At 42.0% G+C, this 26,418-nt stretch overlaps 1 protein-coding gene across 3 annotated transcripts in view; it reads left to right on the top strand.

The window, feature by feature from the left end:
- LOC132403883 (N-acylneuraminate cytidylyltransferase-like) overlaps positions 1-25,727 on the top strand; it is a 53,388-nt gene extending 27,661 nt beyond the window's left edge. Inside the window, exon 8 of one of the 3 annotated variants that reach the window (XM_059987661.1) lies at positions 25,488-25,727. In XM_059987661.1, coding sequence (XP_059843644.1) covers positions 25,488-25,492 — 5 coding nt within the window. In that variant the 3' untranslated portion in view covers positions 25,493-25,727. The other 2 variants (XM_059987659.1, XM_059987660.1) reach the window with 2 other exon arrangements.
- The last annotated feature ends 691 nt before the right edge of the window (positions 25,728-26,418 follow it).

Here is a 26,418-nt window from a genome sequence, read left to right as displayed (position 1 = left end):
TGTCTTCTGTAACGTGAATTCATTCAATTCAGCATCAGAGTGAAGAAATTTCTGTTCCATCTTGGTTCTAAACTTCTTACTCTGTTTCTTAGGACTGTGGCCCCCAGTTTTTCAGACCACCCTACTAAAACCCCCAGCCAGTTAGTGCATCTTTCATTGAGTTCCTCTCTCTTTCTTCTGAACTTCAGGGATTACAAATCAAATAGACATGATCTCTCTCATAAAATTCTACTGCCTTTCCTGGAATCAGTGCAGTGAATCTTCAGTGCATTTCTTCCCTGGCAGGTTAATCCTTTCTTGGATAAAGCGATCAAGACTCACAAAGCCACTTCATAATTGGGGTAAAACATCCCTGTTAGTCTGCTCAAAACCATTTGCTTTCCTAAGTGCTTGATTAAGTCAAATTGAGTTTATTATCATATGAATGCACAGATGCATAGAGGAACTTGCTTGCAAAAGCACCATGGGCACATAGCATGAGATACACAACATTCAGAAGAAAGACCTCAAGTTGAACATAAATTATTCTATAAATTATGTAAAGCAATCACATTCAGAACAAAAATCCATAATGGTGCAATGGTGTTAATATACAGAGGTCGTGTTGTGATAAGGATGTGCCAGTTGGTTCAAGAGCCAAATGATTGAAGGGAATTCTTGAACTTGGTGGTATGGAATTTCAGGTTACTGAACCTCTGGCCCGAGGGGAGCTGCTAACAGATGGATTTGCCCAGATCACGGGATTCTCTGATAGATGCTGTCTGTTTGAGGCAGTGCTGCTTAGATTGGTGAGTAGTGATATGCCTGTGATTGGGGCTGAGTCCACTGCCCTCTGCAGCTTTCTGCATCACTGCATATTCATATTGCTGTAATAGGCCATGATGGAGCCAGTCAGAATACTTTCAACTCTATATCTAATGAAATTTGGGCTTTTTGGTGATGTGCCTAACTTACTTAATCCTAGAAAGAAAAGATCAGCAGTCCTTCCTTGTGATTGTATCAATGTGCTGGACCCAGGACAGGTTTGTTAGTGCCCAGGGTTTAAAGCTGCTGATATACCAATGAAACCTGGTGCAAGCAGACCTTCCTCTTCCTTCCTGTAACCAACAATCGATTCTTTAGTTTTACTGATGTTGAGTGGCAGTTTACTATGGCCCTGCTCAACCAAATGTACTATGTCGCTCCTGTGTGTCTGCTTTTAGTAGATGTTGTCCATAAAGGCCGCTTAATTAACATTTTGTAGTCTCTTAGCCATCAATAAAATGTCACACTAGTTTTTTTCTACAAATATACCGCCTTCACTTGTTCTCTTATTTATCTTGTGAAGTTTTATCCTCAAAAGAAAAGCTAATGGGTTTGTTGAAAGGTTTTTGTCTTCGTATAAATACCAATTGGTTTATCAATGTCCTAGTATCACAGGTTATATTACAGGCTCTAACATTTTCCAAGCTATTGATGTATTAAAAGTCTACTGAGGTTATTTGGAGCATGTTTGAACAGAGCAGATTTTACCACATGACTGAGCTCACTGTCTTTAGTAACAGTTGTGCAAGTGTGCTAGATTGTCACTGGAAATTATGCTTGAGTAATAACTATTGGGAAGTTGGATGAACCACGTTCACACTTGAAGTACTGCAAAGCCATGTTGTATTTGTATTAGACAGAAGCTTGATCCTTCCTGGGGAGACAGCAATGAAGCCCCAATAGTTAATAAGTTTGGAAGTGGAGAGAGAACCTTGCACAATTTCCAAACCGACTTTAACTACAGGAAATGGTGTGGGGAGAGGGTGTTGGTGACCAGACTGAAGCTTTGGAAATCACAAAGAATTTTGATAGCATAGAAATTCCTTTACCCAAAGTGAAGCATGGGTAAAGTGGAACGCTCTGCCACAAGTATTGGTTTATCAAAGAGTGCAACATATTTCATGGGAGGCTGGGCAAGAAGGTGCAGGAGGAATGCTGATGGAAATTGAGGAAGGGTAGGAGAGGGATTGAGTAGAGCATTCGTATCGACGAGCTGGGTGCCATGGTAGAGTAGCAGTTGGTATGACACTATGACAGCTTGGGGCATTCTGGAGTTTGGATTTCAATTCTGGAATAAGGAATCTCTGTACATCCTCCCTGTGGAATGCATGAGTTTTCTTTGGGTCTTCCAGTTTCTTCCCACAGTCTAAAGACGTACCTGGTAAGTTAATTTGTCATTGTAAATCGTTCCACGATTAGATTTGTTGGGTTTAGTTGGGTTTGTCAGGGGTTGTTGGGGCGTTGTGGCTGGATGGGCCCATGTAAAATAAATTACCGGTGTCTGCATCACATACCCCGTTAGAAGGCATTGCCAATATACCCAGTGACCTTGAAGTTGGGGCATGGGGTGCAGAGGATATGGGAGGAGGAAAGAAAGCTCATGTTGGTGGAATCTCAACCAAAAATTGACATACGGTAACAAGAGAACATCTGCAGATGCTGGAAATCTGAGCAACAGACACAAAATGCTGGAGAAGCTCTGCAGGACTGGAGAAGGGTTTTGGCCCGAAACATCGACTGTACTTTTTTCTATAGATGCTGCCTGGCTTTCTGAGTTCCTCCAGCATTTTGTGTGTGTTGCATAGACATATAGTATGTTCCTCAGCTCCCAGAGAAATGTATCCGGAGGCTAGAAACATGTAAAGAGAAAGATGATCCATGCTGAGAATGTTTCCTGTCAAAGGAGACTATGCCATGATTAAAATGTTCAATTCACAGGACAACTCGATACAGTTACCAACACTGACAAATCTTTGGTTTCCCACAAAAGGAAATAATGTCTCTGATCGCGTGTGCCTGAAGAATGCCTTCACTGGAGGAGTTTCAAATAATGCAGCATCGCAAGTTCGGGAAGTGGCAGACTACATCTGCAGCAGCTCGGATGGAATCCGTGACGTGGAGGAATTTGTTGACTACGTGACAGTGTTGATGGAAAAATACAGAGCCGAGATCCTGGAAGAGAGCACAGCATCTAAAAACACTGACATTCAACGTACTGAAGAACATCCGAAAGCCAAAAAATTTAAGAATGTGATCAATAAGGGTCAGAGGAAGAGGAGAAGGGTGTAGGAGGGGAGATGCTGAGACAATAGCAGAGGCAGGGTGGGATAGATCTATGGCCATCATTCTAGATGCAGTAACTAGCAATTTAACTCAGTGTCCATACTGGCCATGAAGTACTTGTCCAATTAATCCCATCTTTTTATTATACACACCTCTGTGACAGCATTTCGTGTTCATTTAAATTTGTTACCTCTTCTCTCACCCTTGCATATGTTGGGTTTCTTCTCTTATCCCTAGTTTACTTCCCCCCTCCCAGACTTCAATCATTTTCATCAAGACAAGTCAAGAGATTAGGCAGTTAGAATAGTGGAAATCCAGGCCCCTTAGAAATTTCTCCGCTTCCACTTCTCTTCTTCAATTCTCATTCTGCTCCCCCTTTCCTCCTCCTACTCACCTGCCCATCGCCTCCCTCTGGTGCCCTCCTTCCTTTTTCTTCCACATCCACTTTTCTCTCACCAGATTAGTTTTTCTGCCCTTTACCATTGCAACCTATCACCTCCCAGCTTCATATTTCATACCCACCTCCCTCACTCTCTCACCTTCCCCTCATCTGGTTTCACCTATCACCTGCCACCACCTCCCCCACTCTCTCACCTTCCCCTCATCTGGTTTCACCTATCACCTGCCACCACCTCCCCCACTCTCTCACCTTCCCCTCATCTGGTTTCACCTATCACCTGCCACCACCTCCCCCACTCTCTCACCTTCCCCTCATCTGGTTTCACCTATCACCTGCCACCACCTCCCCCACTCTCTCACCTTCCCCTCATCTGGTTTCACCTATCACCTGCCACCACCTCCCCCACTCTCTCACCTTCCCCTCATCTGGTTTCACCTATCACCTGCCACCACCTCCCCCACTCTGTCACCTTCCCCTCATCTGGTTTCACCTATCACCTGCCACCACCTCCCCCACTCTGTCACCTTCCCCTCATCTGGTTTCACTTATCACCTGCCACCACCTCCCCCACTCTCTCACCTTCCCCTCATCTGGTTTCACTTATCACCTGCCACCACCTCCCCCACTCTCTCACCTTTCCCTCATCTGGTTTCACCTATCACCTGCCATCACCTCCCCCACTCTGTCACTTTCCCCTCATCAGCTTGTCTCCTTCCCCTCCCCACACCTTTTTACTCTGGCTTCTTCCCCCCCTTCCATGCCAGTTCCGATGAAGGGCCTCAGCCAAAGACCAGCAGTTTGTTCCTCTCTATCGATGCCAGAGTTCCTGCAGCATTTAGTGTGTGCTGCTTTGAATTTCTAGCATCTTGTAGAATCTATGTAGTTCCACATAATGTCTTTAATGACCTAAGCTCAGCCATTTAGCCGATGTTGTTGGCATTCAAGATGGATTCAAGTTGTGACCAGGATCTTTTATGCGCATGTGTAGAAGCATGCAAAACTGTTCATGAATGCAGGACTGGACATTGCAAGGTGATGCCATAGTCAGTACTGCTGCCTTGCCATCCAGGACCTGGTTTCTGGTGCTTTCTGCTTTCTCTATTGTGTCTTTTGATTCCCTCCCACATCACAAAAATGTGCTGGTCAGTTATTGACCACTAAATTTGCCTTAACTGAATCTTATAAAATGTTTTTATATACAGGAATATATGTGGGAGGATGTGGTAAGTTTTGGGAGCTGGCGTAGGCCTTTTTCTGATGACTAGTTATGCTCCCTGAATTCGCTGAGGCTTTTATCTCAATGATGGTTTTTAATCTTTATGAAAAAATGTTTTCCATTTACAATAACTGTTAAAAGGTGTGGATGAGTATTTTTATACTAAATGCATTTGAATGTATTTTGCTAAAAGGTTGATTATATAAATCGTTCCTGGTGCATGGGTATGTGGTGGAATTAATGGGCATGTGGAGAGGAGGTTAAAAATTGCTGCTTGAGAGTTGGTATGGACTGGGTGCCTGAAAGATCTGTTTCCATTGTCTACCTATAATAAAAGCAAATGTCTGGTGCTCCCAAAGCAGGTCTCCTTTGATGTGTGGCTTCAGTGAGCTTGACATGCAGAGTAAAATGTGGAAATAGCTGACGCTTCCACAAGGTTTTCCAGAATTCTGACTGCCGTCCAATGCTACAATTTATGAAGATTCCTTAAAATTGAGAATGTGAAGAAAATAACTTGACTAAACATAGTCAGATCTTGCCACCTTCTTCCCCTCACTATTAATATGGAATACATCATTGATCAAACAAAATTAATTTCATACGAGAATTGCCAGAAGTATGTAGATTTGTTGTAGTATGTAGTATGTAGATTATCCATCTGAAGTTGGATAAATGTCTGACTTGTTTCAATTTGGTGATGTCATAATTTCATACTTAGGGAATGATCATATATTTAATTTCACTACAAATGTATATCCCATGGTCCTAGTCTCTGTCGTCATATTCCCACTGCTGCTGACCCACAATATCTCCAGAGCCCATCCTCTGCCAAGTTTGTAAGCATCTCCTGAAACAGTCGCTGTCCATGACATCAAATACCTGAAGAACAGAGATCTGGGACACATCTGATCTTCTCTTTTAAATAGTGTTACCATCCATACTGCAAACCTATACCTATGTGTTCAAGATCACTTTATATGAAAATCTGTAACTTGAAATGTAAGGAATTAGGCTCTTGGCCCACAGTTTCCACAACACTAAGCTTTTCATCATTCTGTACCATCCTTTATAACGCTTTCTGTCACCAAGTTCCTTAACATTTGGCTGTCTCCTTCATGTGCTGCCGACATTGAAATTGGTTTCTCTACGAAAAGCTCCACTCTTCCACTTGTTGCCCCTCCTTGTCTGTCCTTCATTGTACTGTGGTTTTTCAACTAGATTTGTTTTTCTGCAACACCCCAGTCAAATTTCCTCCACCTTCTACTGCTCTGGCACATTATTGTTGGCTCATTCATAAGTGATATCTGCTCTTGGTTTTCCTGTAATGCGAATCTATTTTGCAGCATTTGATCTTCCTGTACCTATACCAATCTGTTTACTCTTGCCTGTCACAAGTTTATTCAGCACAGCCTCATCACCTTTCTTGTGCACATATTAACGTTTTTAGTACACCTCACTGTCTTAACTCTTCATTTCAAAGCTGGAGGAACTGAGCAATTTAGGCACAATCTATGGAGGAGAATAAACAGTCGATGTTTCCAGCCCAAAATGTTGTATGTTTATTCTTCTCCATAGATTCTTTATGGCTTGTTGATTTCCTCTAGTATTTTACTTGTTGCTCAAGATTTTCAGCATCTATAGAATTCTTCCCCTCCCCTCAACCCCTTACTTTGGCTTCTTTCCCCTTCCTCTCCAGCCCCAATGGTGAGTCTCAGTTTAAAATGTCAACTGTTTATTCCCCGCCAGAAACACTGCCAGGCCTGCTGAGTTCCTCCAGCATTTTGTGTGTGTGTGTGTGTTGCTCTGGATTTACAATATTTGCAGAATCTTGTTAATGATTTACCTCATTTCACCTTGTTCCTGTCTGAAGGTTGCCCCCTTGACAATAGGTTTTATCTTAAAGCTTCATATTCCACCTGCTGATAGTATCTACCATTTGTACCATTACTCACAGGTTGTGGTGTACTGCAGCTTCTAGAGTGGCAATCAGTGAGTGCTGGAGGAAGGCGAGGACTGCCCTTTCTTCAGTTTGGTTTGTATGGCTGGGCAGAGGTCGCTTACTTCTGTTCGTTTGGTCTGAGGAGCGAGCAGTGTTTCTCTGGACACTCGGCCCTTCTTGCTGTTTCCATCGGGTGTTTCTACCCACCCCGCCCCGTTGAGGGAGGCGGCGAGAGGGAATATTGATGCAGCTCTGCCTTTTGCTGGCTTGTACGGGCTCTGCTCTGCCTGTGTGGGCGGGAGGAGGAATTCTCGGCTCGGGAGCGAGCTCAGAGTGTATGCAGGAGGCAGCGCAGCAATGGCGACTGCACCAAGACGTTTGCAGCCCCTCAAGAGGTGGGCAGTAGGTCCGCGGCCACTGACTGGTCTGTGCTTGTGGGCCAGGCTGTTGCCTCAGTGGTCAACCCACTGGCGTCAGATGGGAAGTGACACTATGCAGTTCTGCTGCTGGCCCTGGAGGGAGGGTAGCTTTGGCATCTGACTGAAGAACAAAGAGATACTGGAAGGCCAGCCACTCCTGGCCTGGTTGCTGAAGGCTGCCACTGGCTCTGGGCAGATCAACAGGTGAGCAATGCCGGGAGAGTAGTATTGGGGTGGTGACTGAAGCTCTGCGGGTGAAGACATTGAGCTCATCCAGAGTCGTTGACATGTATGTTACCCAATATCACCTTGTAGGAAGTCCAGCCATAGTTGTCAGGCACCCATCCTTAATTCCATTTTCATCTGAAATTGCCACTTTGTGCTCAAAATAGACTTCCAGAGGTCTCACCCTGCTTTCTTACATGACTCTGAGTCACCAGTCCTAAACACCAAGAGTTTTAGCCTTCAGTAGATTACAGATCTTCTGATTCACCCACGGCTACTGGTTGGAGAAGACTCGGAAAGTTTTTATGAGTACGTACTTACACATGCATGCTTTTAGGAAGCTTGAAATGACTTTGGTCTGCAATTCATTTAGGTCCACTGACAAATCTGTGAACATGGTACTGTCCACCAGTTTGAAGCAATCTCAAATTGATTCCTCTACCTCTCTCATCCAGCTTCTTGTAGTGCTATGCTCCTTAATCTCTATCTGTATGCGTGAAGAACAGCCAGCTGGTTGGATTTACCAAAAGTGCAGGAGAGGGGTGAAGTAGTAGGCATTCCTGATGGATGTAGAGCAATGGACAAATGTGCTAGGTCCTCTAGTATTGTAGTTGATGTGTCATTAGTGGTTAGGCAGAAACTTCTTCAAGCTAGCTTGATTAAACACTCCAGTGACAATGTGAGAGTTGCTGTTCTTAATGATCTTGGCACCTAGTACCTCAGGTGCTAGCTTGATGTCTACCGAAATGGAGATGTTTACTACAGTCAGGATACGGTGGTGATCGCCTGTTGAACAAAGGATGGTCAGCACTTCACTGCCAGATGTTCCAGGTTGGGGAAACATGAATGGGATGGGAACTCCTTATCCATGAACCACAGTGAGTATATCATAAAGCAGATGCTGCCACATTTTGTCTGAACTGTAGCTGCTGCCCAGTCCATGCAGTGGATCAGAAATCCTCAGGCTGCAGGGTCATCAGGGCAGTTGGAAGTGTAACAACGTACACAACAGTCCCTTATATCCCTCTAATAGAGCCATCTTGCTCTCAGATCTTCTATCTTGTTCTCCAGTGATTGCCCATTGGCCAACAGGATGCAGGGAGGGAGTAGGTTTTTAAGCCCCTATGCTTCAGTTTCACCGGAAGTCATCCCCAATGACCATATTTTCTGGCTCAAGAAGGTCTTACTGATGTTTCCAGGTGCTGTACTCATTTTCAGAGTGGCTTGTTCTGCTGAGCCTGTCAGGTCCTGTCATGATTTAAACAATCATCAATTCATTTTAGTGGTTTAAGAGCAAGTTATTTACCGCAGTAGGTTCCAATGTAGTTTTTAGGTTTTAAAGCTCACATTGAGTATGCAACTATGTTGCTGTTAGCTGCCAGGAAAGTGTCGCCTCTCTCCAGCACCAATTTGTGTTCAGAATTAGAATCACTTTATTGCCAGGATTGATTGTGGTTCGGTGCCAAGCACTAAATGCAGGACCATACTGTAACCGCAACACAATAGCAACCAACAATTTCAGAGACAGTAGAGCAAACAGCCATAAGCAGTCCTCTGTTTTTGCCACGAGTTTGCTTTATATCGGTTTCAGCAGCCTTACTCTCACCTGTGCACACCCCTCCAGACCCTGCCCGTACCTGCTGGCATTGTTAATAATGTACTTGAAAAGCAATCACCTTTGAAAGGTAAAAGCACTGGAGTGTTTTATTCCATGAGCAGCAATGTGAGAATGGGCAAGTTGTTAGAAAGTAATTTAAATTCACAAGCTAAGGGGGTAACAGTCTGTAATACAGATAAGAACCAGTTTTAAGCTGTCTTCAAGTGTAAAGTACCAGTGCAACTGATTAAACCACAGGAAGTTAGTGGAGGATCTGTGCTTGAAGTAAACTACGTAATGGTGACTACTGGAAATACTTAATCACCTGCTGTTACTTTTTGCATAACAAACATGAAATCATGATGCAAGTTGAGTTCAGCATATCTGCTCGTGCCAGTTCAAAGGTTCCCCTGCACACAAAAAATAATAAGAAAGATCGGGCAAAACACAAAATATATAAAGCTATAAGAATGGGAAAAAATCTATAGCACCAAGTCCATGTCCATAATACAGAAAACCTGGGTAACATTCTCCGGGCCTGGGGCAGGCCTTTCCCACTCTGTAGCAGAGCGATCCCAGCAGCGATCAAAAGGCACACAGCCTGTGCTCACCGTGCACATCTAACTCGATGCTTCAGTCTTCCTCATCGCTTCAATTGGTGAACAATGGAAGCTTTAATCATCGAAATGGAATCAAACATCCGCTTGCGGGACACAACCTTCCCACCTCAAGGCTCGCGTGCACTGCCTCTGCCTCCCGGAATCCTCTTGGAGACTGCAGAGTGCCCGAAACACCCAACTGATGTCCAAATTGCAAATCACAAGCTCCAACCGTTCCAGAATCACATTCAGGACCAAAAGTAAATGTAAAAGACATTAAAAAAAGTGAATACCATTTTTTTTATGACCACAGCTCTGGTCTCTGATGTCTCATTCAAAGTCATAACACAGATAACCTGAGTTTTTTGACATCATTTTGACCAATTTCAAGGCAAAGGGGAAGCCCATCCAGAAAATCTTGTTCCAGCTTCTTACAATGATGCCACTGAAACTGCAACTTTTTCAGGTTCATAGCCAGCTGTGTCACAAATAGGAATGCCTCAAACCTCTGGGCAAAGAATAAATAACTTAAATCTTGCTCTATTATCCTCCACCCTATGCCCAGTAGAAGACAGTTGTCATGAAAGAGAATAACAGCAAGCCCTCTCTGTTAAGATTCATTTAATGCATTGGCACACTAACAGCTCTACAGCATGGTAACAGACCCTTTCAAAGGTACGATTTAATGTCAGAGAAATGTATACAGTACACATACTGAAATTCTTTTTCTTCGCAATCATCCATGAAAACAGAGGAGTGCCCCAAAGAATGAATGGCAGTCAAATGTTCGAACCCCAAAGCCCCCCCAGCTCACCCCTCCCACGCGTAAGCAGCGGCAAAAGCAATGAATCCCCCCCCACCAGCGAAAAAAGCATCGGCGCACCGCACCAAGCTCTGAAGCGTGCAGCAAAGCATCAATAAGGGCACAGACTTGCAGTATCTCAAAGACTGCTCATTCACCCGGTAACTCGACATACCACAGGCTCTCTCTGTCCCTAATAAGGGTAAAAGAGGAGTCTCACTTTCAGCCCAATGTTACCAAAGGCTTGCAACTTTCTATACATATTCAGCAGAGAGCATTCTGACTGGCTGCACCTCAGCCTCATATGGAGGTTCCAATGCACAACTTTGCAAGGGGCTGCAGAAGACTCTAGACTTTACCAACTTCACCATGGGCACAACCTCCCCACAACTCTAAGAGGTGGTGCCTCAAGAAGGTGGCATCCATCAATGAAAGGTCCTTGCCATCCAGGTCATACCTATCGAAGTACAAGTTGGCAATCTGAAGCATTTTCTCCTGTGACTCCCAGCTGGAGTCAAACAAAACAAATACAAGTACTTACCAATGTCCTTGTACCAGATATTGGATACATTGGACATTCTTTATTCAAATCCCCACCCACAAACCACCGGTATTTTTTAAAAATATAACTTTTACAATCTTGATGGACTGAAAATTTTTGTAACTTTCTTTTCAGGTTTCTCCACAAGTCCTCACATTCCCTCCCAATAGCTCAAAAATAAATAGCAGGAGTTGTCTCTGCATTATAAAGTTAGTAATGATTTTATGACCTCAAAAGATTCAGATTTATTTATTACATGCACATTGAAACATACAGTGAAATGTGTCCAACACACCCAAGGATGTACTGGGAACAACCCAGAAGTGTCATCACACATGCTGGCACCAGCATAGCATGCCCACAATGCTGAGCAGAACAACACAAACCACAAGAAGTAACAAAATTACAATGGCAAAGCAAGCCCCTATCCTCCCTCCCACATTCACACATGGACAGGTTTCTGGGTCTCCAGTCCTCAGTCATCAACCTCCAGACCTCTGATCAACTCCAGGAACAGCTGTTGATGGTACCAAAAACTCAATGAGCGGATATACTTATGACCCTCATGAACCCTCACATCTCTCGGTGACACTGTAATCCGTTTCTGAAGCTGACCTCTGCACATTCCTCAGAGCCTGAACCCAAGAAAGGTATCTGGTTTAGACAGCATACCTGGCCAATCTATGTCGTTCAGCCGGCTGGAGTATTTACAGACATATTCATCTTCTTGCTTCTGTGATCTGAGGTTCCTCCTGCTTCGAATAGGCATCTGTGCACTGGTGCCCAAGGGGAACGTGGTGACCTGTCTCAAGACCAGGGATGATGTGAGAGTCATATCAAAGAACCATTTGACTGAAGGCGATATTAAGACTCAAGCTGGTGGAAATTAAAGGAAAAATACTTGTGGTTGGTATTGCACAAAGGAAGGTGGTTGTGCTTATTCATATCTGGCCCACTGAAGATACTCTGCACAGTGTCCCAAGGCCCAAACACTGTTAGTTGCTTTATCGTGACATTGTGATAAGAAGGTTCTGTGGATACAGCTATTGTTACCAAATACTGAATTAAGAATGAAGAGCAAGAAATAAAGATTAAAAGGAGATAGGGAGTTATACTGTGAGGGGTTATATTTTCCATATAAAATGAAACTCTGAAATGTTAATGGCAGGTGCATCTTCCACGTTGATCAGAGGGAATGAAGAAACAGAATAAAAAAGGGTACAGTAATATGATTGCCCTTCAAATAAAAAAAGCTATCGTTACTGATAATGGCTTTATCCCATATTCTAACTGTTTTTTCTACAGGACTTTACAGCCAACGTTTTGCAGCTTGTTATCCTCCGCAGATTCAGGGTGTCATTTGAGAAACAATCAGTTTTAAACTAAGGAAGTCATTAGGAAAGAAAAGATGAATTATGAAAGGAAGTTGGCAGTTAACATAAAAGAGGATACCTAAGAGTTTTTTTTAAATATATGAAGAGTTAAAAAGTGACACAGGTAGACATAGAACTGATTGAAAGTGATGCTGGAGAAATTATAATGGGTAACAAAAAGCTGGCAGAGGAATTAAATGAGTATTTTGCATCAGTCTTCACAGTGGAAGACATTAGCAACATAGCTGATAGCCAGAGGTCTCAGGGAATAGAATTAGGTACAGTCAAGATTACTAGAGAGAAAGTGCTTGGGAAGCTAAATGGACAAAGGATAGATAAGTCTCCTGGACCAGATGAGGTGCACCCACGGGTTCTAAAGAAGGTGGCTTTGGAGATTGTGGAGGCATTGGAAATGATCTTCCAGGAATCAATAGACTCTGGCATGGTTCCGGAGGACTGGAAGGTTGCAAATGTAGTTCCACCGTTTAAGAAAGGAGGGAGGCAGCAAAAAGAAAATTACAGACCTATTAGTCTGACATCGGTAGTTGGAAAGTTATTGGAGTCGATCCTCAAGGACGAGGTTATGAAATACCTTGAGGTGCATGACAAGATAGGTCCAAGCCAGGATGGTTTCATGGAGGGAAAATCCTGCCTCACCAACCTATTGGAATCTTTTGAGGTAATCACTAATAAGATTGACAAGGGAGAGGGTGTGGATGTTGTGTATTTGGATTTCCAAAAGGCCTTCGATAAGGTGCCGCATAAGAGGCTGCTTAATAAATGAGAGCCCATGGAGTTACAGGAAAGATATTGGAATGGGTGGAGCATTGCCTGATAGGCAGAAAGCAAAGGGTGGGAATAAAGGGATCCTATTCTGGTTGGTTGCCGGTTACTAGTGGCGTTCCACAGGGGTCGGTGTTGGGGCTGCTTCTTTTTATACTGTATATGGATGATTTAGATTATTGATTAAATAGTTTGTGGATGACAGCAAGATAGGTGGAGGATCTGGAAGCGTTGAAGAAATGGAAAGGTTGCAGAGAGACTTGGTCAGTTTAGGAGAGTGGGCAAAGAAATGGCAGATGAGATACAATGTTGAGAAATGTACAGTTATACATTTTGGAAGAAGAAATAATTGGGCATATTATTATTTAGATGGGGGGAAAATTCAAAAATCGGAAGTGCAAAGGGACTTGGGGGTCCTCGTGCAGGATACCCTAAAGGTTAACCACCAGGTTGGATCGGCAGTAAGGAAAGCGAATGCTATGTTGGCATTCATTTTGAGAGGAATGTTAGATAGAGCTCTTAAAGACAGCAGAGTCAAGGGATATGGGGAGAAGGCAGGAACGGGGTACTGATTGTTGATGATCAGCCATCATTACAGTTAATGGTGGTGCTGGCTCAAAGGGCCAAATGGCCTACTCCTGCACCTATTGTCTATTGAATAGTGTATAAGAATAAGGAGGTGTTGATGAGGCTCTATGGGGTGCTGGTGAGACCTCATTTGGAAAATTGTGTGCAGTTTTGGGCCCCCATCTGAGAAAGGATGTACTGATGTTGGAGAGAGTTCAGAGAAGATTTACGAGGATGATTCCTGGAATGCAGGGGCTAACATATGAGGAACGTTTGTCAGCTCTTGGATTGTATTCATTAGAGTATAGGAGAATGAGAGGGGATCTCATAGAAACATTTGGAATGTTGAAAGGGTTGGACAGAGTAGATGTGGAAAGGCTGTTTCCCTTGGTGGGTGAGTCCAGGACAAGTGGTCACAATCTTAGAATTAGACGGTACCCATTTAAAACAGAGATGAGGAGAAATTTTTTTAGCCAGATGGTTGTGGTTTTATGGAATTCATTGCCACATATAACTGTGGAGGCCCAATTATTGAGGGTGTTTAAGGAGGAAATTGATAGATATCTAATTAGTCAGGGTATCAAGGGATATGGGGAAAAAGCCGGAAATTGGAACTACAAACCCCATTTCCAGAAAAGTTGGGATATTTTCCAAAATGCAATAAAAACAAAAATCTGTGATATGTTAATTCACGTGAACCTTTATTTAATTGATAAAAGATTTTCAATAGTTTTACTGACCAACTTAATTGTATTTTGTAAATATACACAAATTTAGAATTTGATGGCTGCAACACACTCAACAAAAGTTGGGACAGAGGCATGTTTACCATTGTGTTACATCATCTTTCCTTTTAATAATACTTTTTAATCGTTTTGGAATTGAGGATACTAATTGTAGTAGATGTGCAATTGGAAACTTTGTCCATTCTTGCTTGACATAAAACTTCAGCTGCTCAACAGTCCGTGGTCTCCGTTGTCTGATTCTCCTCTTCATGATGTACCATACATTTTCAATAGGAGATAGATCTGGACTGGCAGCAGGCCAGTCAAGCACACGCACTCTGTGTCTACAAAGCCACGTTGTTGTAGCCCATGCAGAATGTGGTTTGGTATTGTCCTGCTGAAATAAGCATGGATGTCCCAGGAAGAGACGTCGCCTTGATGGCAACATATGTCTCTCTAAAATCCTAATATATGCTTCAGAGTCAATGGTACCTTCACATACATGCAACTCATCTGATGCACCACCAATAACTCTTGGAGACGTGAGGTGAGATATAGGCTTTTATTGGCTGGAAGAAACATGCCGTGGGCACTGATGCATCCCCATACCATCACAGATGCTGGCTTTTGCACCTTTCGCTGATAACAATCAGGATGGTCGTTTTCATCATGGCACGGAGAACTCGACGCCCGTTTTTTCCAAAAACTAGCTGAAATGTGGACTCATCTGACCACAGCACATGGTTCCACAGTCTTTCGGTCCATCTGAGATGAGCTCGGGCCCAGAGAACTCGCCGGTGTTTCTGCATAGTGTTGATGTATGGCTTCCTCCTTGCGTAATACAGTTTCAAGTTGCATTTCTGGATGCAGCGACGGACTGTATTAAGTGACAATGGTTTTCTGAAGTACTCCCGAGCCCAGGTGGCTATAATTGTCACAGTAGCATGACGGTTTCTTAGGCAGTGCCGCCTGAGGGCTCGAAGATCACACACATTCAACAGTGGTTTCCGACCTTGCCCTTTACACACTGAGAGGTCTCTGAATTCTCTGAATCTTTTCACAATATTATATACTGTAGATGTTGAAAGACCCAAATTCTCTGCAATCTTGCATTGGGAAATGTTCCTTTTGAACTGACTAACAATTATCTCACGCATTTTGGCACAAAAGGGTGAGCCACGACCCATCCTTGCTTGCAAAGACTGAGCCTTTGATGGATTCTACTTTTATACTCAGTCATGATATCTCACCTGCTACCAATTAGCCTGCTTAATGTGGAGTCTTCCAAACTGGTGTTGCTTGAATATTCTGTGCACTTTTCAATCTTATTTTAACTCTGTCCCAACTTTTGTTGAGTGTGTTGCAGCCATCAAATTCTAAATTTGTGTATATTTACAAAATACAATTAAGTTGATCAGTAAAAATATTGAAGATCTTTTCTTTGTACTTTTGTCAGCTAAATAAAGGTTCACGTGAATTAACATATCACAGATTTTTGCTTCTATTGCATTTTGGAAAATATTCCAACTTTTCTGGAAATGGGGTTTGTAGATGGGAGAATAGTTTAGCTCATGGTGGAGTGGCGAAGCAGACTCAATGGGCCGAATGGCCTACTTCTGCTCCTTTGTCTCCTGATCTTGTGAATGCTGTACCTGGAATTCAGAAATGGCTAAGAATATGCATGAAGAATGGCCAAGTTTAAAATGCACAATAATACCAGCGAAGAACGAGTGAATACACTGCTTCAAATTGTTCATAAAAATGTTGGAAATGAGTCATCCATATCTAATGATCTCTGAAATGAAGGGGTTAATGTGAAGAGTGCTTGATGGCTCTGGGTCTGTACTCACTGGAGTTTGGAAGAATGAGTGGGGATCTCATTGAAGCTTACCAAATACTGAAAGGCCTCGAACAAGTAGATGTGCAGAGGATGTTTTCAATAGTGGGAGAGTCTAGGACCAGACAGCACAGTCTCAGAATAGAAGGATGTTCCTTTAGAACAGAAATGAAGAGGACTTTCTTAAGCCAGAGGGTGATGAATCTGTGGAATTCATTGCTATAGACAGCTGTGGAGGCTGAGTTTTTGGGTATATTTAAAGCAGAAGTTGAAAGCATACTTAATTAGCAAAAGTGTCAAATGTTATGGGGAGAAGGGAGGAGAATGGGGTTGAGAGGGAATATAAATCAGAGCAGACTCAACAGGCCAAATGGTCTAAGTCTGCTCCTATGTCTTAAAGGTCTTACGATTGTGGAGCCTGGTGCATCTTAACCATCAAGCTACCATCTACACTCATTCCATTTTATTCTCCCTATATTTCCATTCACTCCCTCAGATTCCACCATTCACAAATGTATCTGGAACAAATTTTTCTTGCTTAAACAGTTGTTTTCGTTGTACTATGGACTGCAGGTAGAAATTGTTCCTGGTTCTGATGAAGAATACAAGAAAGAGATCATGAAAATCTGGATAGAGAGAAGGGGCATCAGTTGGAAGTCTTGTGTATTTAATATTTCAGTAATATTTGAGTAATTTTGTAAATATATTGTTTGATTAAGCATTCTTCGTTTAAAAAACTCATTCCAGGTTATATGTAAGAAGTATGTGAATGGCATAGTTCATTACACAACCACATCATAAATGAGCATTTTACTAAAGTGAAAACAAAGTACACATGTTATCCTCCAGCTCTGTGTATTTCTTTCAGTTAGTTTTCTGTTTTGGAGTTGCAATACATAATAGTGGTGATGAGTAAGTTTTAAAAAGAACTTGAGGTGACTATCCATCTGAAGCACATCAAGACATCAGAGTACAAAAGAATGTGCAGCACATTTCTTCACAAGGAGAGGGAAATGGCCAAGAATATATTTTCCTCTAGATCTGTAGTGATTTTCATGTCACCATCAACCAGTACTGAAAGTAGATCACTATCTTCTGTTATGATCCAGCAAGAATGAATATATAATTGAGACAGGTTTTTTAATAACAAATAAAACATTTACTAAACACTGCTTAAAAAAACTCAAAAGTAAACAAACGATTAACTTAACTGGAAGTTGGCTGCTATTATTGGAGTATAAAAATATTATGGAGTATAAAAGTTGTATTATTTGCTGTGTAACCAAAACTATGTAGTCAGCTTGCTATGCATGTAACCGGAAGGAAATCTTAGGAATGTAAAAGACAATGGTGTGTTAATGAGAGGTAGCTAAAAAGATGTAGATTAGAACATTGGTCAGTTCTGAGTTTGCTATTATTTTGCTCAGTTCTGAGTTTGCTATTTGCTATGCATGTACCCAATTTAGTAGGAGAATGAAATCTTAAGAATGTAGAAGACAATGGTGTGTTAATGAGAGGCAGCTAAGAGATGCAGATTAGAACATGATTAAGTCAATGGGACATACCTGTGGTACGTGTGAAACTGGACCAGGATTTTGCTATAAAAAATGCTGTGTCCAAAGGATTGGTGGGCAATCAGCGACTAGCTCAATGACTGTCTCAGCTTTGATTTGCAAATTAAAGTTTAACCCTTCTTGAAGAATCTTCTGCGTCTCTTGGTCATTTCTGGGGCACGAGAAACCACGACACTATGCGGCAGCTTGAACAGCTCTTAAAGCAATAATGCAATAACAGTTCTTAGAAGTAGTAATGCGAAAGTCCAAATGTTTACATGGTCACTTAGGAGAGGCTTTCCTTGGGATAATAAATTCTCTTTCATGGCGTTACTGCTGATCCCAGCTGAAGTATGCTTTGCTGAGGGATTTACGATGAAGTAAATAAAACGGCTTAAAGGCACACCTTTCCTTGGCGAAACTCTGCATCCAACTCTTTCTGCTCTTTTGGCAAAGCAGGAGTTAACACAGACATAAGTTACTAATTCCTCGTGCGAAGATTAAATAAAGGTTGAACGGGCTTCACAGCTGACATCAACTTTCTTCGATCTTTCAGCTTCCCGAACTTCAACGAATCTTCACTCTCCGACTGGGTTTTAACTGGCAGTATTGTAGCAAAACTGCCGGCAATAACCTTTGACTTAAGGTAGAAAGTAAAACTCCACTTTAAAATAAAACTGCGTCATAACATCAAATACGCAGCAACATGGAGTCACTATCGAATTCAACCACGACTGCCCCACCTCACAGGGCGGGGTTCTCCTTTTATACTGTGTTGAAAAAAACTATCACATGACCTCTCACTGGCAGGAAAATGACGTCACTCCACCATCACAAGACCATTACATCATGCCCAGCATAGCCTCAATTACATCATGGGCATGTGACAGGTACAAGATACCCACGGGTACGTAACACTTCTGCCTAGGATAGAGGATGTCTTTGCAATCCTTTCTAGAGGAAAACACATCAGCAAAGTGGACCTACTTACAGATGAAGATGGAAGAAGACTCCACAAAGTGTGTCTCACCATAAACTATTATCCCTATCATAGACTTATTTCTGGAGAAGCAGCTGAACCTACACTCTGGCAGAAAGCAGTGGACCAGGCTCTCAGTATTACCTGGATGATGTCATTGTTACTGGTAACGATGACAAGGAACATGTCGAAAATCTCAAGACGGTGTTAAAAATATCAGAAGATTATGGCCTCAGATGATTATGCAAGAAGTGTGAATTCTTTCAGCCAAGCATCACTTACTGTGGGCAAACTATTGCAGTCCAAGCATTACACGAGTATGCTGAGAAAATTCCAGCCATGGTGGGTATCACAGTTGTTGTCCTTTTTAGGATCTGTCAATTTCTACAGCAGGTTCCTGCAAAACCTGGCAACTGTACTGTACCCCTTTGACCCATTACTCCAGATCAGGAATGGGCAGAGCAGTGTGAGGTGGCTTTCCAAAAGGCAAAGGAAATGGTGTTATCAGGCACTCATTATGATCCAGTGAAGCTCGTCTGTGACATCTCGCCTTATTGTATAGGTCCAATCATGTCACATGTTATAAATGACGGAGGTGAACATCCCATAGCCTTTGAATCACGTTCCCTTACTGCTGCAAGGAAAAGTTATGCAGAGCTTGACAGGGAGGCCTTGAGTCTGCTTTGGGGTGTAAAATGTTTCAATCAGTACTTTTCTAGGAGAGAGTTTACCCTCATTGCCAATAATCAACCATCAGTGTCCATCTTCACTCCACAGAATGGTGTACCACTAACAGCAGCAGATTGAAAGCAGAGATGAGCTGAGTTTCTTGGAGGACACCCTTGGAAAAGGAAGTACCTGACAAATTTACAACAGCCTCTAGATGTGATCTCCCTAATGCAAATCGAAACTCTCCCTGTTATGGCAGAGAAGATCCAAAGGGAAACCAAAAAAAAAGGACTTCACACTGTCTCAAGTCTACTTGATAACCCAAAATGTCTGGAATACAGAACAGAAATCCCAGCTCTGCCACTTCTACTAGCATCAGGATGAACTTGCTCTTAATGGGGGTTGCCTTATGTGGGGATTTGGAGTTGTGTACTATCCAAGCTGAGAGCAAATGTGTTTGAGGAGCTACATGCCAATCATCTAGGCATGGTCATAATAGAAGAGCCGGCTTGAAGCTTTGTCTGGTGGCCCGCTACAAATCAACAGATCGAACATCTTGCTATGCACTCTTCAAGATGCCAAAAAGATGTCAGGAAAAATGTTATCCCACAAGAGGAAGGAATCCTCCTACAGTGATTAATTCTTAAGGCCTGAATGGGACAAATTTAAAATTTACTATGCTCTAGATGTCTATATAGTAGTGGTATTATTGACTATATATACTAAACAGATTTATCGATGACTAGAAAGCAATATGTTACATATTTGAGTTGAAATGCATTCCATGCTGAGTGGGACATTATAGCTAAGCAGGGAGGAGTGCTGTGTGTTTAAAATTTCAGTAATATTTGAGTAATATTGTAAATATATTGTTAGATTAAGCATTCTTTGTTCATTTAAATAATTCATTGTGTATTATATATAAAAGTACGTGATTATGTCATCACATCATAAGTGAGCACCTCACTCAAGTTAAAAACTCACGTTATCCCCTGGCTCTGTGTTTTTGTTTTGATTAGTTTAGTTTTGTGTTTTGGAGTTACAAAATAAGAGAAAGAACGTTTACATTGATGGATGTTTCTGTTATGGGATGTTGTACAACCAGTGTGAGCAACTTAATTTGTCAAGATTAAACATTAGAAAATTGAACCTCCTAGACCATTCAAAGCAATCATAGCTGTTTCTTTGCCTCAGCCGTTTTCTTATACTTTCCTATAATCTTTTGAATGTGACCCCCTGCTTCTAAACCATTCTCCTGTAACCCTGGATCAGGAAAAGTTTCCTCTCTGCATCCAGTCTACCAAGTTCTGTCAGAATCTTGTATGTTTCGTTGAGATCCTCATGCATCCTTCTATACTTCTATGAAATACCTCTGTCTGGTGAACTTTTATTGCATTCCTCCATGACCAGTAAATTGTCCCTTGTGGAAGGAGAGCAAAATTGTATACAATACTTGTGGTGTGGTCTCACTAAGGTTCTGTATAATCGGAGCAAAAAAAGAACAAAATTTAAAATGGATTGAATGTATATTCATCATTCAAAACCATTTGCAATGAAAGTAAATGCCCCTTTTGCTCTCTTGACTCCTGCCTGTTTGCTTTCAGTGGATGCTTTTCTCCAGAGCGGCCATGTCCCCTTTTATATTAACATATCCCAATCACCTTTGTTTGCCTTACTATGATGGTTAATTGGCTGATTGGCAGGAGGCAAAGAGTGAGAATACAGGGAGCCTTTTCTGATTGGGGGCTGGTGACTAATGGTGTTCCACTGTGGTCAGTATGGGGACCGGTTCTTTTTAAGTTGTATGTCCATTATTTGAAAGATGGAATTGATAGCTTTGTGGCCAAGTTTGCAGATGATACAAAGATAGGTGGAGGGGCAGGTAGAGTTGAGGAAGCAGGGAGGCTGCAGATGGATTTAGACAGAATAGAGAATGGGCAAAGAAGTGGCAGATGGAATACAGTGCCAGAAAGTGTATGGCACTGCACTAATGCACTTTGGTAGAAGGAATAAAAACATAGACGATTTTCTAAAGGGGAGAAATTCTAAAATATGAGGTGCAATAGGACTTGTGAGTCAGTGGCAAGGAAAGCAAATACAGTGTTAGCATTCATTTTGAAAGGACTACAATATAAAAACAAATATGTAATGCTGAGGCTTTTTAAGGCACTGGTAAGACCATAAGACATAGGAGCAGAATTAGGCCATTTGGCTCATCGAGTCTGCTCCACCATTCAGTTATGGCTGATCTTTCTCTTCCCGTCCTCAGCCGCACTTCTCGGCCTTCTCTGCATTACCTTTTAATGCCGTGTTCAATCAAGAGCCTTTCAAGCTCTGCCTTAAATACACCCAACAATCAGGCCTGTGGTAATAAATTCCATAAGTTCACCACCCTCTGGCTAAAAAAATTTCTCCACATCTTTGTTTTAAATGGACACCCCTCTATCCTGAAGCTGTGCTCTCTTGTCCTAGACTCCCACACCATGGAAAACATCCTTTCCACATCTACCATGTCTACGCTTTTCAACATTCGAAAGGTTTCAGAGATCCCCCTTCATTCTTCTAAATTCCATTGAGTACAGACCCAGAGCCATCAAACATTCCTTAGATGATAACCTTTTCATTCCCAGAATCATCCTTGTTTACCTCCTCTGGACCTTCTCCAATGCCAGCACATCTTTTCTTAGATGAGGGGTCAAAATCTGTTCACAATGCTCAAGGTGAGGCCTCACCAGTGCCCTCCACCAAGCTTCGTATCATTTGCACCTTGGCAAAACAGCCAGCTATTTCATCATCTAAATCATTGATTTATAGCTTAAAAAGTAGTGGTCCCAAAACCATTTCCTGAGGAACGCCATCCCACTCATTGCCTCCTACCAATCAGCCAATTCTCTAACCATGCCAGTAACTTTCCTGTACTAACATGGGTTCTTAACTTGTCAAAGGCCACCTGAAATTCCAAATGTACAACATCCACTTTATCTTTACTACTTGCAATCTCCTCAAAGAATTCCAACAGTTTCGTCAGGCAAGAATCTTGTACGTGTCTTGTATGTGTCACCAACTACTCCAAAACCTCACTCTTAACAATTGACTCCAACCTCTTCCCAGCCACTGAGGTCAAGCTAACTGGTCTATAATTTCCTTTCTGCTGCCTTCCTCCTTTCTTTAGGAGCAGAATGACATATGCAATTTTCCAGTCCTCTAGCACCATGCCTGAGTCCATTGATTTTTGAAAGATCATTACTAATGCCTCCACAATTTCTACCGCTATTTCTTTCAGAACCCTAGGGTGTAGTTCATCTGATCCGTTTGACTTATGTACCCTTAGGTCTTTTCAGCTTTTGGAGTACTTTCTCCCTTGTAGTAGTAACTGCACTCACTTCTCTTCCCTCACACCCTTCAACATCTGACACTCTGCTAATGTCTTCCACAGTGAAGACTGATGGAAAGTACTCATTTAGTTCATCTGCCATCTCCTTGGTCCCTTGTTATTATTTCTCTGGCCTCATTTTCTAGCATTCCTATAACCACTCTCGTCTCTCTTTTATTTTTTTACATACTTGTAAAAGTTCTTACGATCCATTTTGATATTGTTTGCTAGCTTGCTTTCATATTTCATCTTGTCCTTTCTAATGACTCTTTTAGTTACTCTCTGTTGGTTTTTAAAAGCTTTCCAATCTTCTGAATTCCCACAAATTTTTGTTTTGTTGTATGCCCCCTCCCTTGCTTTTACATTAGCTTTGACTTCCCTTGTTAGTCACGTTTGTACTCTTCCGCCGTTTGAGTATATCTCAAATGAATTTGTGGAGTACCTTGTTCAACTCGTGGCACAGCTGATGGTAAAATACAGAGTGAGAACACGAGAGCAAAGTGTCTGAAAGCATGAGCACTCCCAATCTTTAAAAAGTATGTGACAATAAAAAAATTAAAAATGAGGATTTAAAGAAACAGAGAAAGGAGGAAAAGTTATTTGGCATCTATATTTGTTCTCTAGATGTTGGTGTGTGGGTGAATTTGGCTGGAATTGATGTGGATGTACGGAAAATAAAAATGGGTTGAGGTAGCATTAGTGTAGAATAGGAGCTTGATAATTGGTGTGGACATACAGGATGGAAGAATGTGTTTCCATGCTCTGACTATAAATAGAAGCTTGGAGCTCTCCCAGATCATTCTTTCTGTGTTTTTTCTCTCATTCATTTGTACACTCTTGTGTGCAGGAGTTGTCATGTAAGTGTTGAGTGCACTCAACAAGGAAGAGGAAGATGCCAACAGTCCAGAAGATAATAGACTTTGATAATGGCTGCGGTACAATGCTACCATTCAGGACAATATGGTGAATGCTCTAGAACTGAAAAATCTAATGGACTATGCAACAAGTACTTAAATCTCATGACCCTACCGCCTTCCCTCTCTCTTGATGTTTAGTTTGAGGTGTAATAATGTATCTGAAAGATGTTGATTTCTTGTGTCATTTTTTTACATTTGGAGAAAGATAAATATATTTTTGACATAATGTATTTTCTGCCCCCTTCAAATTTTATTGTGTATTAATATAATTAGTTAATAATTTAGACATGATAATTTAATTTTAATTCAATAACATATCTGTCTTCATCTTCTGGGATGTTTTTAGGTTTTTGTTCCCCACTCTTGTATGGCCACAGTCTCTCATCAGTGTCTCCAGTTTGGTGCAATAAACACTTCCACTTTTTGTTCACCCTGCTCACCAATGCCCATGCTCCAACTCCATTCTCCTGGTAAAGCCATTACACTTGTAATAAATTACTTAAGGAATGAATATGCCATTATTGGGTACATTGATTCATTGCTTCTTCTATCAAGCAAAGGTGCTGCTACCTGTACCTTGTTCCACCAACTGTTCAAGATCACTTTATGATGTCAGTCTGTAACTTAAATGATGGTTTATAGTCTGGGTCCTTTTATTTTCCCCCAGCGCTAAACCCTCACCTCATCAACAGAATGGTGCAAAGAATAACAGATTGGGGCTGCAGTGTAGTGTAGCGGTTGGCACAACGTTTTACAGTACTAGAGACCCAGGTTCAATTTCCGCCACTGTCTGGAAGGAGCTTGACTGCATGAGTTTTCTCCGGGTGCTCAGGTTTCCTCCCACAGTCCAAAGACGTACTGGTTGGTAGGTTAATTGGTCATGGTAAATTCTCCCATGATTGAGCTAGGGTTAAATAGGGGATTGCTGGGCAGTGCAGTTCAAAGGGACAGAAAGGCCTATTCAATAAATAAATAATTATAATAGTCCAAAATGAGATCGCAAAATTGCTTAAGTGACAATGATGGAAGAGGTAGAATTAAAGGTTTGAGATTGCAGTACCACTAGGAACTGGACAGCAAAGGGGTGGAAGGTTTGGAAGTCTGATGGCAGTGGGAAAGAAGCTGTTCTTGAGTCTGAATATGCAGGCATTCAAATGCTTGTATCTTCCTCTAGAGGTAGAAGAGAGAAAAGCAAATAGCCAGGGTGGCAGAATCTTTGATGATACTATTACCCTTCCTGATGAAATCATTCATGTACCCCTGAAATTTATGGAAATAAGGTAGTGTGGGTAATGAATGAAAAGTATCGAGAACAACTTCCCTTCAGATTTGAATCTCTGTTCACGTGAAGCCAATGCCAATGAAACAACAGAGATCCCACTTGAAAGAAACCCTGAAGCACAGTGATTGTAGAGGACCCAAAAAACTGGAAAACTTCTACAGATATGCTATGGAGAGCATTCTGACTGGCTGCATCACTATCTGGTATAGTGGGGGGGCGGGAGAGGGGCTACTGAACAGGATCGAAGGAAGCTGCAGAGGGTTATAAAATTAGTCAGCTCCATCATGGGTACTAGGCTCCGTAGTATCCAAGACATCTTCAAGGAGCAGTGCCTCAGAAAAGTGGATTCCATCCTCAAGGGTCCCCACCACCCTGGACATGCCCTACAGTACCCCAAAGGCACATACTCAGCGATTCAGTAACAGCTTCTTCTCCTCTGCCATCTGATTCCTAAGTGGACATTGAACCCATGGATATGTACACATATATACTTAATGTACTTCAGTTTTTTCTGTACTTATCATGTATAGCAAAGTTAATCAACTTCACAACATACAGTCTGCTGGTGATATTAAACTTAACTCTGGTTCTTATTCTCACCAAGGCTGAAGAAGTAATGGTGCTACTTCTGAGGAAAAAACACAGAAGACGAGTGTAGAAAAATTTACTCGAAGGTACTTCCCGCTGAAAAGCAATGTTCCATGAGAGGAGATGGTAGTGAACCCTGGATCTTGGCAATGAGGACAAGTACCAACTTGGCCCATTTCCCCAGCAGAGTGAGCCACAGCCCAGCATACCCTTCTCACTCCAGCCTTTTTCACTTTCTTTCCCACTGCTGCTCTGATGTGGTTGAAAGTTCATTTCTATAAGCTTGCATCATATTTTGTATCCAATTTCCTTGCATGTTCAGTAGGAAATAAATGATACCTGATGTTTATCTTCCATTAAGTCCTCTTTTATCACTCTTCGGTGGAAAATAATGCTGCCTATACATTAGTCTCAGCCTGAAGGAAGAAACTGTTACCTAGTCTGTCAGTCCTTATCTTGATGCTCCTGTACCTCCTTTCTGATGGTAGTGGGTCAAAGAGATTGTGGGATAGGTGGTGGGAATTGTCAACAATGCTTGGGCCCTTCATCTAACACAGTCCTGGTAAGTGTCAGACGATAGGGAGGGATCTGCTTGGTGAATTTTACTGTCCCTTGTAGGGTCTTGCAGCTTCCTTGCCACACAATGATGCTGCCAGACAGGATACTCTCTGTGATGGTCCTGCAGAAAGTTGTTAGAATGGGGACAGGGAGACATGCACGCCTCAATCTCCAGAAAGTGTAGATGTCGCTGTGCCTTCTTGATTAATGAGAAAGTGTTGTGGATACAAGTTAGATGGTTCATTATGTGCATACCAATGAACTTTGTGCTCCTCACTCTCTCAACAGATGTGCAACAGAGAGTGGTCAACCTGTGCCATCCTGAAGTCCACAATCATCTCTTTTGTCTTGTCCATGTTGAGATGCAGGCTGTTGTTCACTCACCAATT

The sequence above is a fragment of the Hypanus sabinus genome, chromosome 13, assembly GCF_030144855.1.
Source record: "Hypanus sabinus isolate sHypSab1 chromosome 13, sHypSab1.hap1, whole genome shotgun sequence".
Taxonomy (NCBI): Eukaryota; Metazoa; Chordata; class Chondrichthyes; order Myliobatiformes; family Dasyatidae; genus Hypanus; species Hypanus sabinus.
The sequence above is the reverse complement of the archived record's forward strand: the minus strand, read 5'-3'. Positions and strand labels throughout refer to the sequence as shown.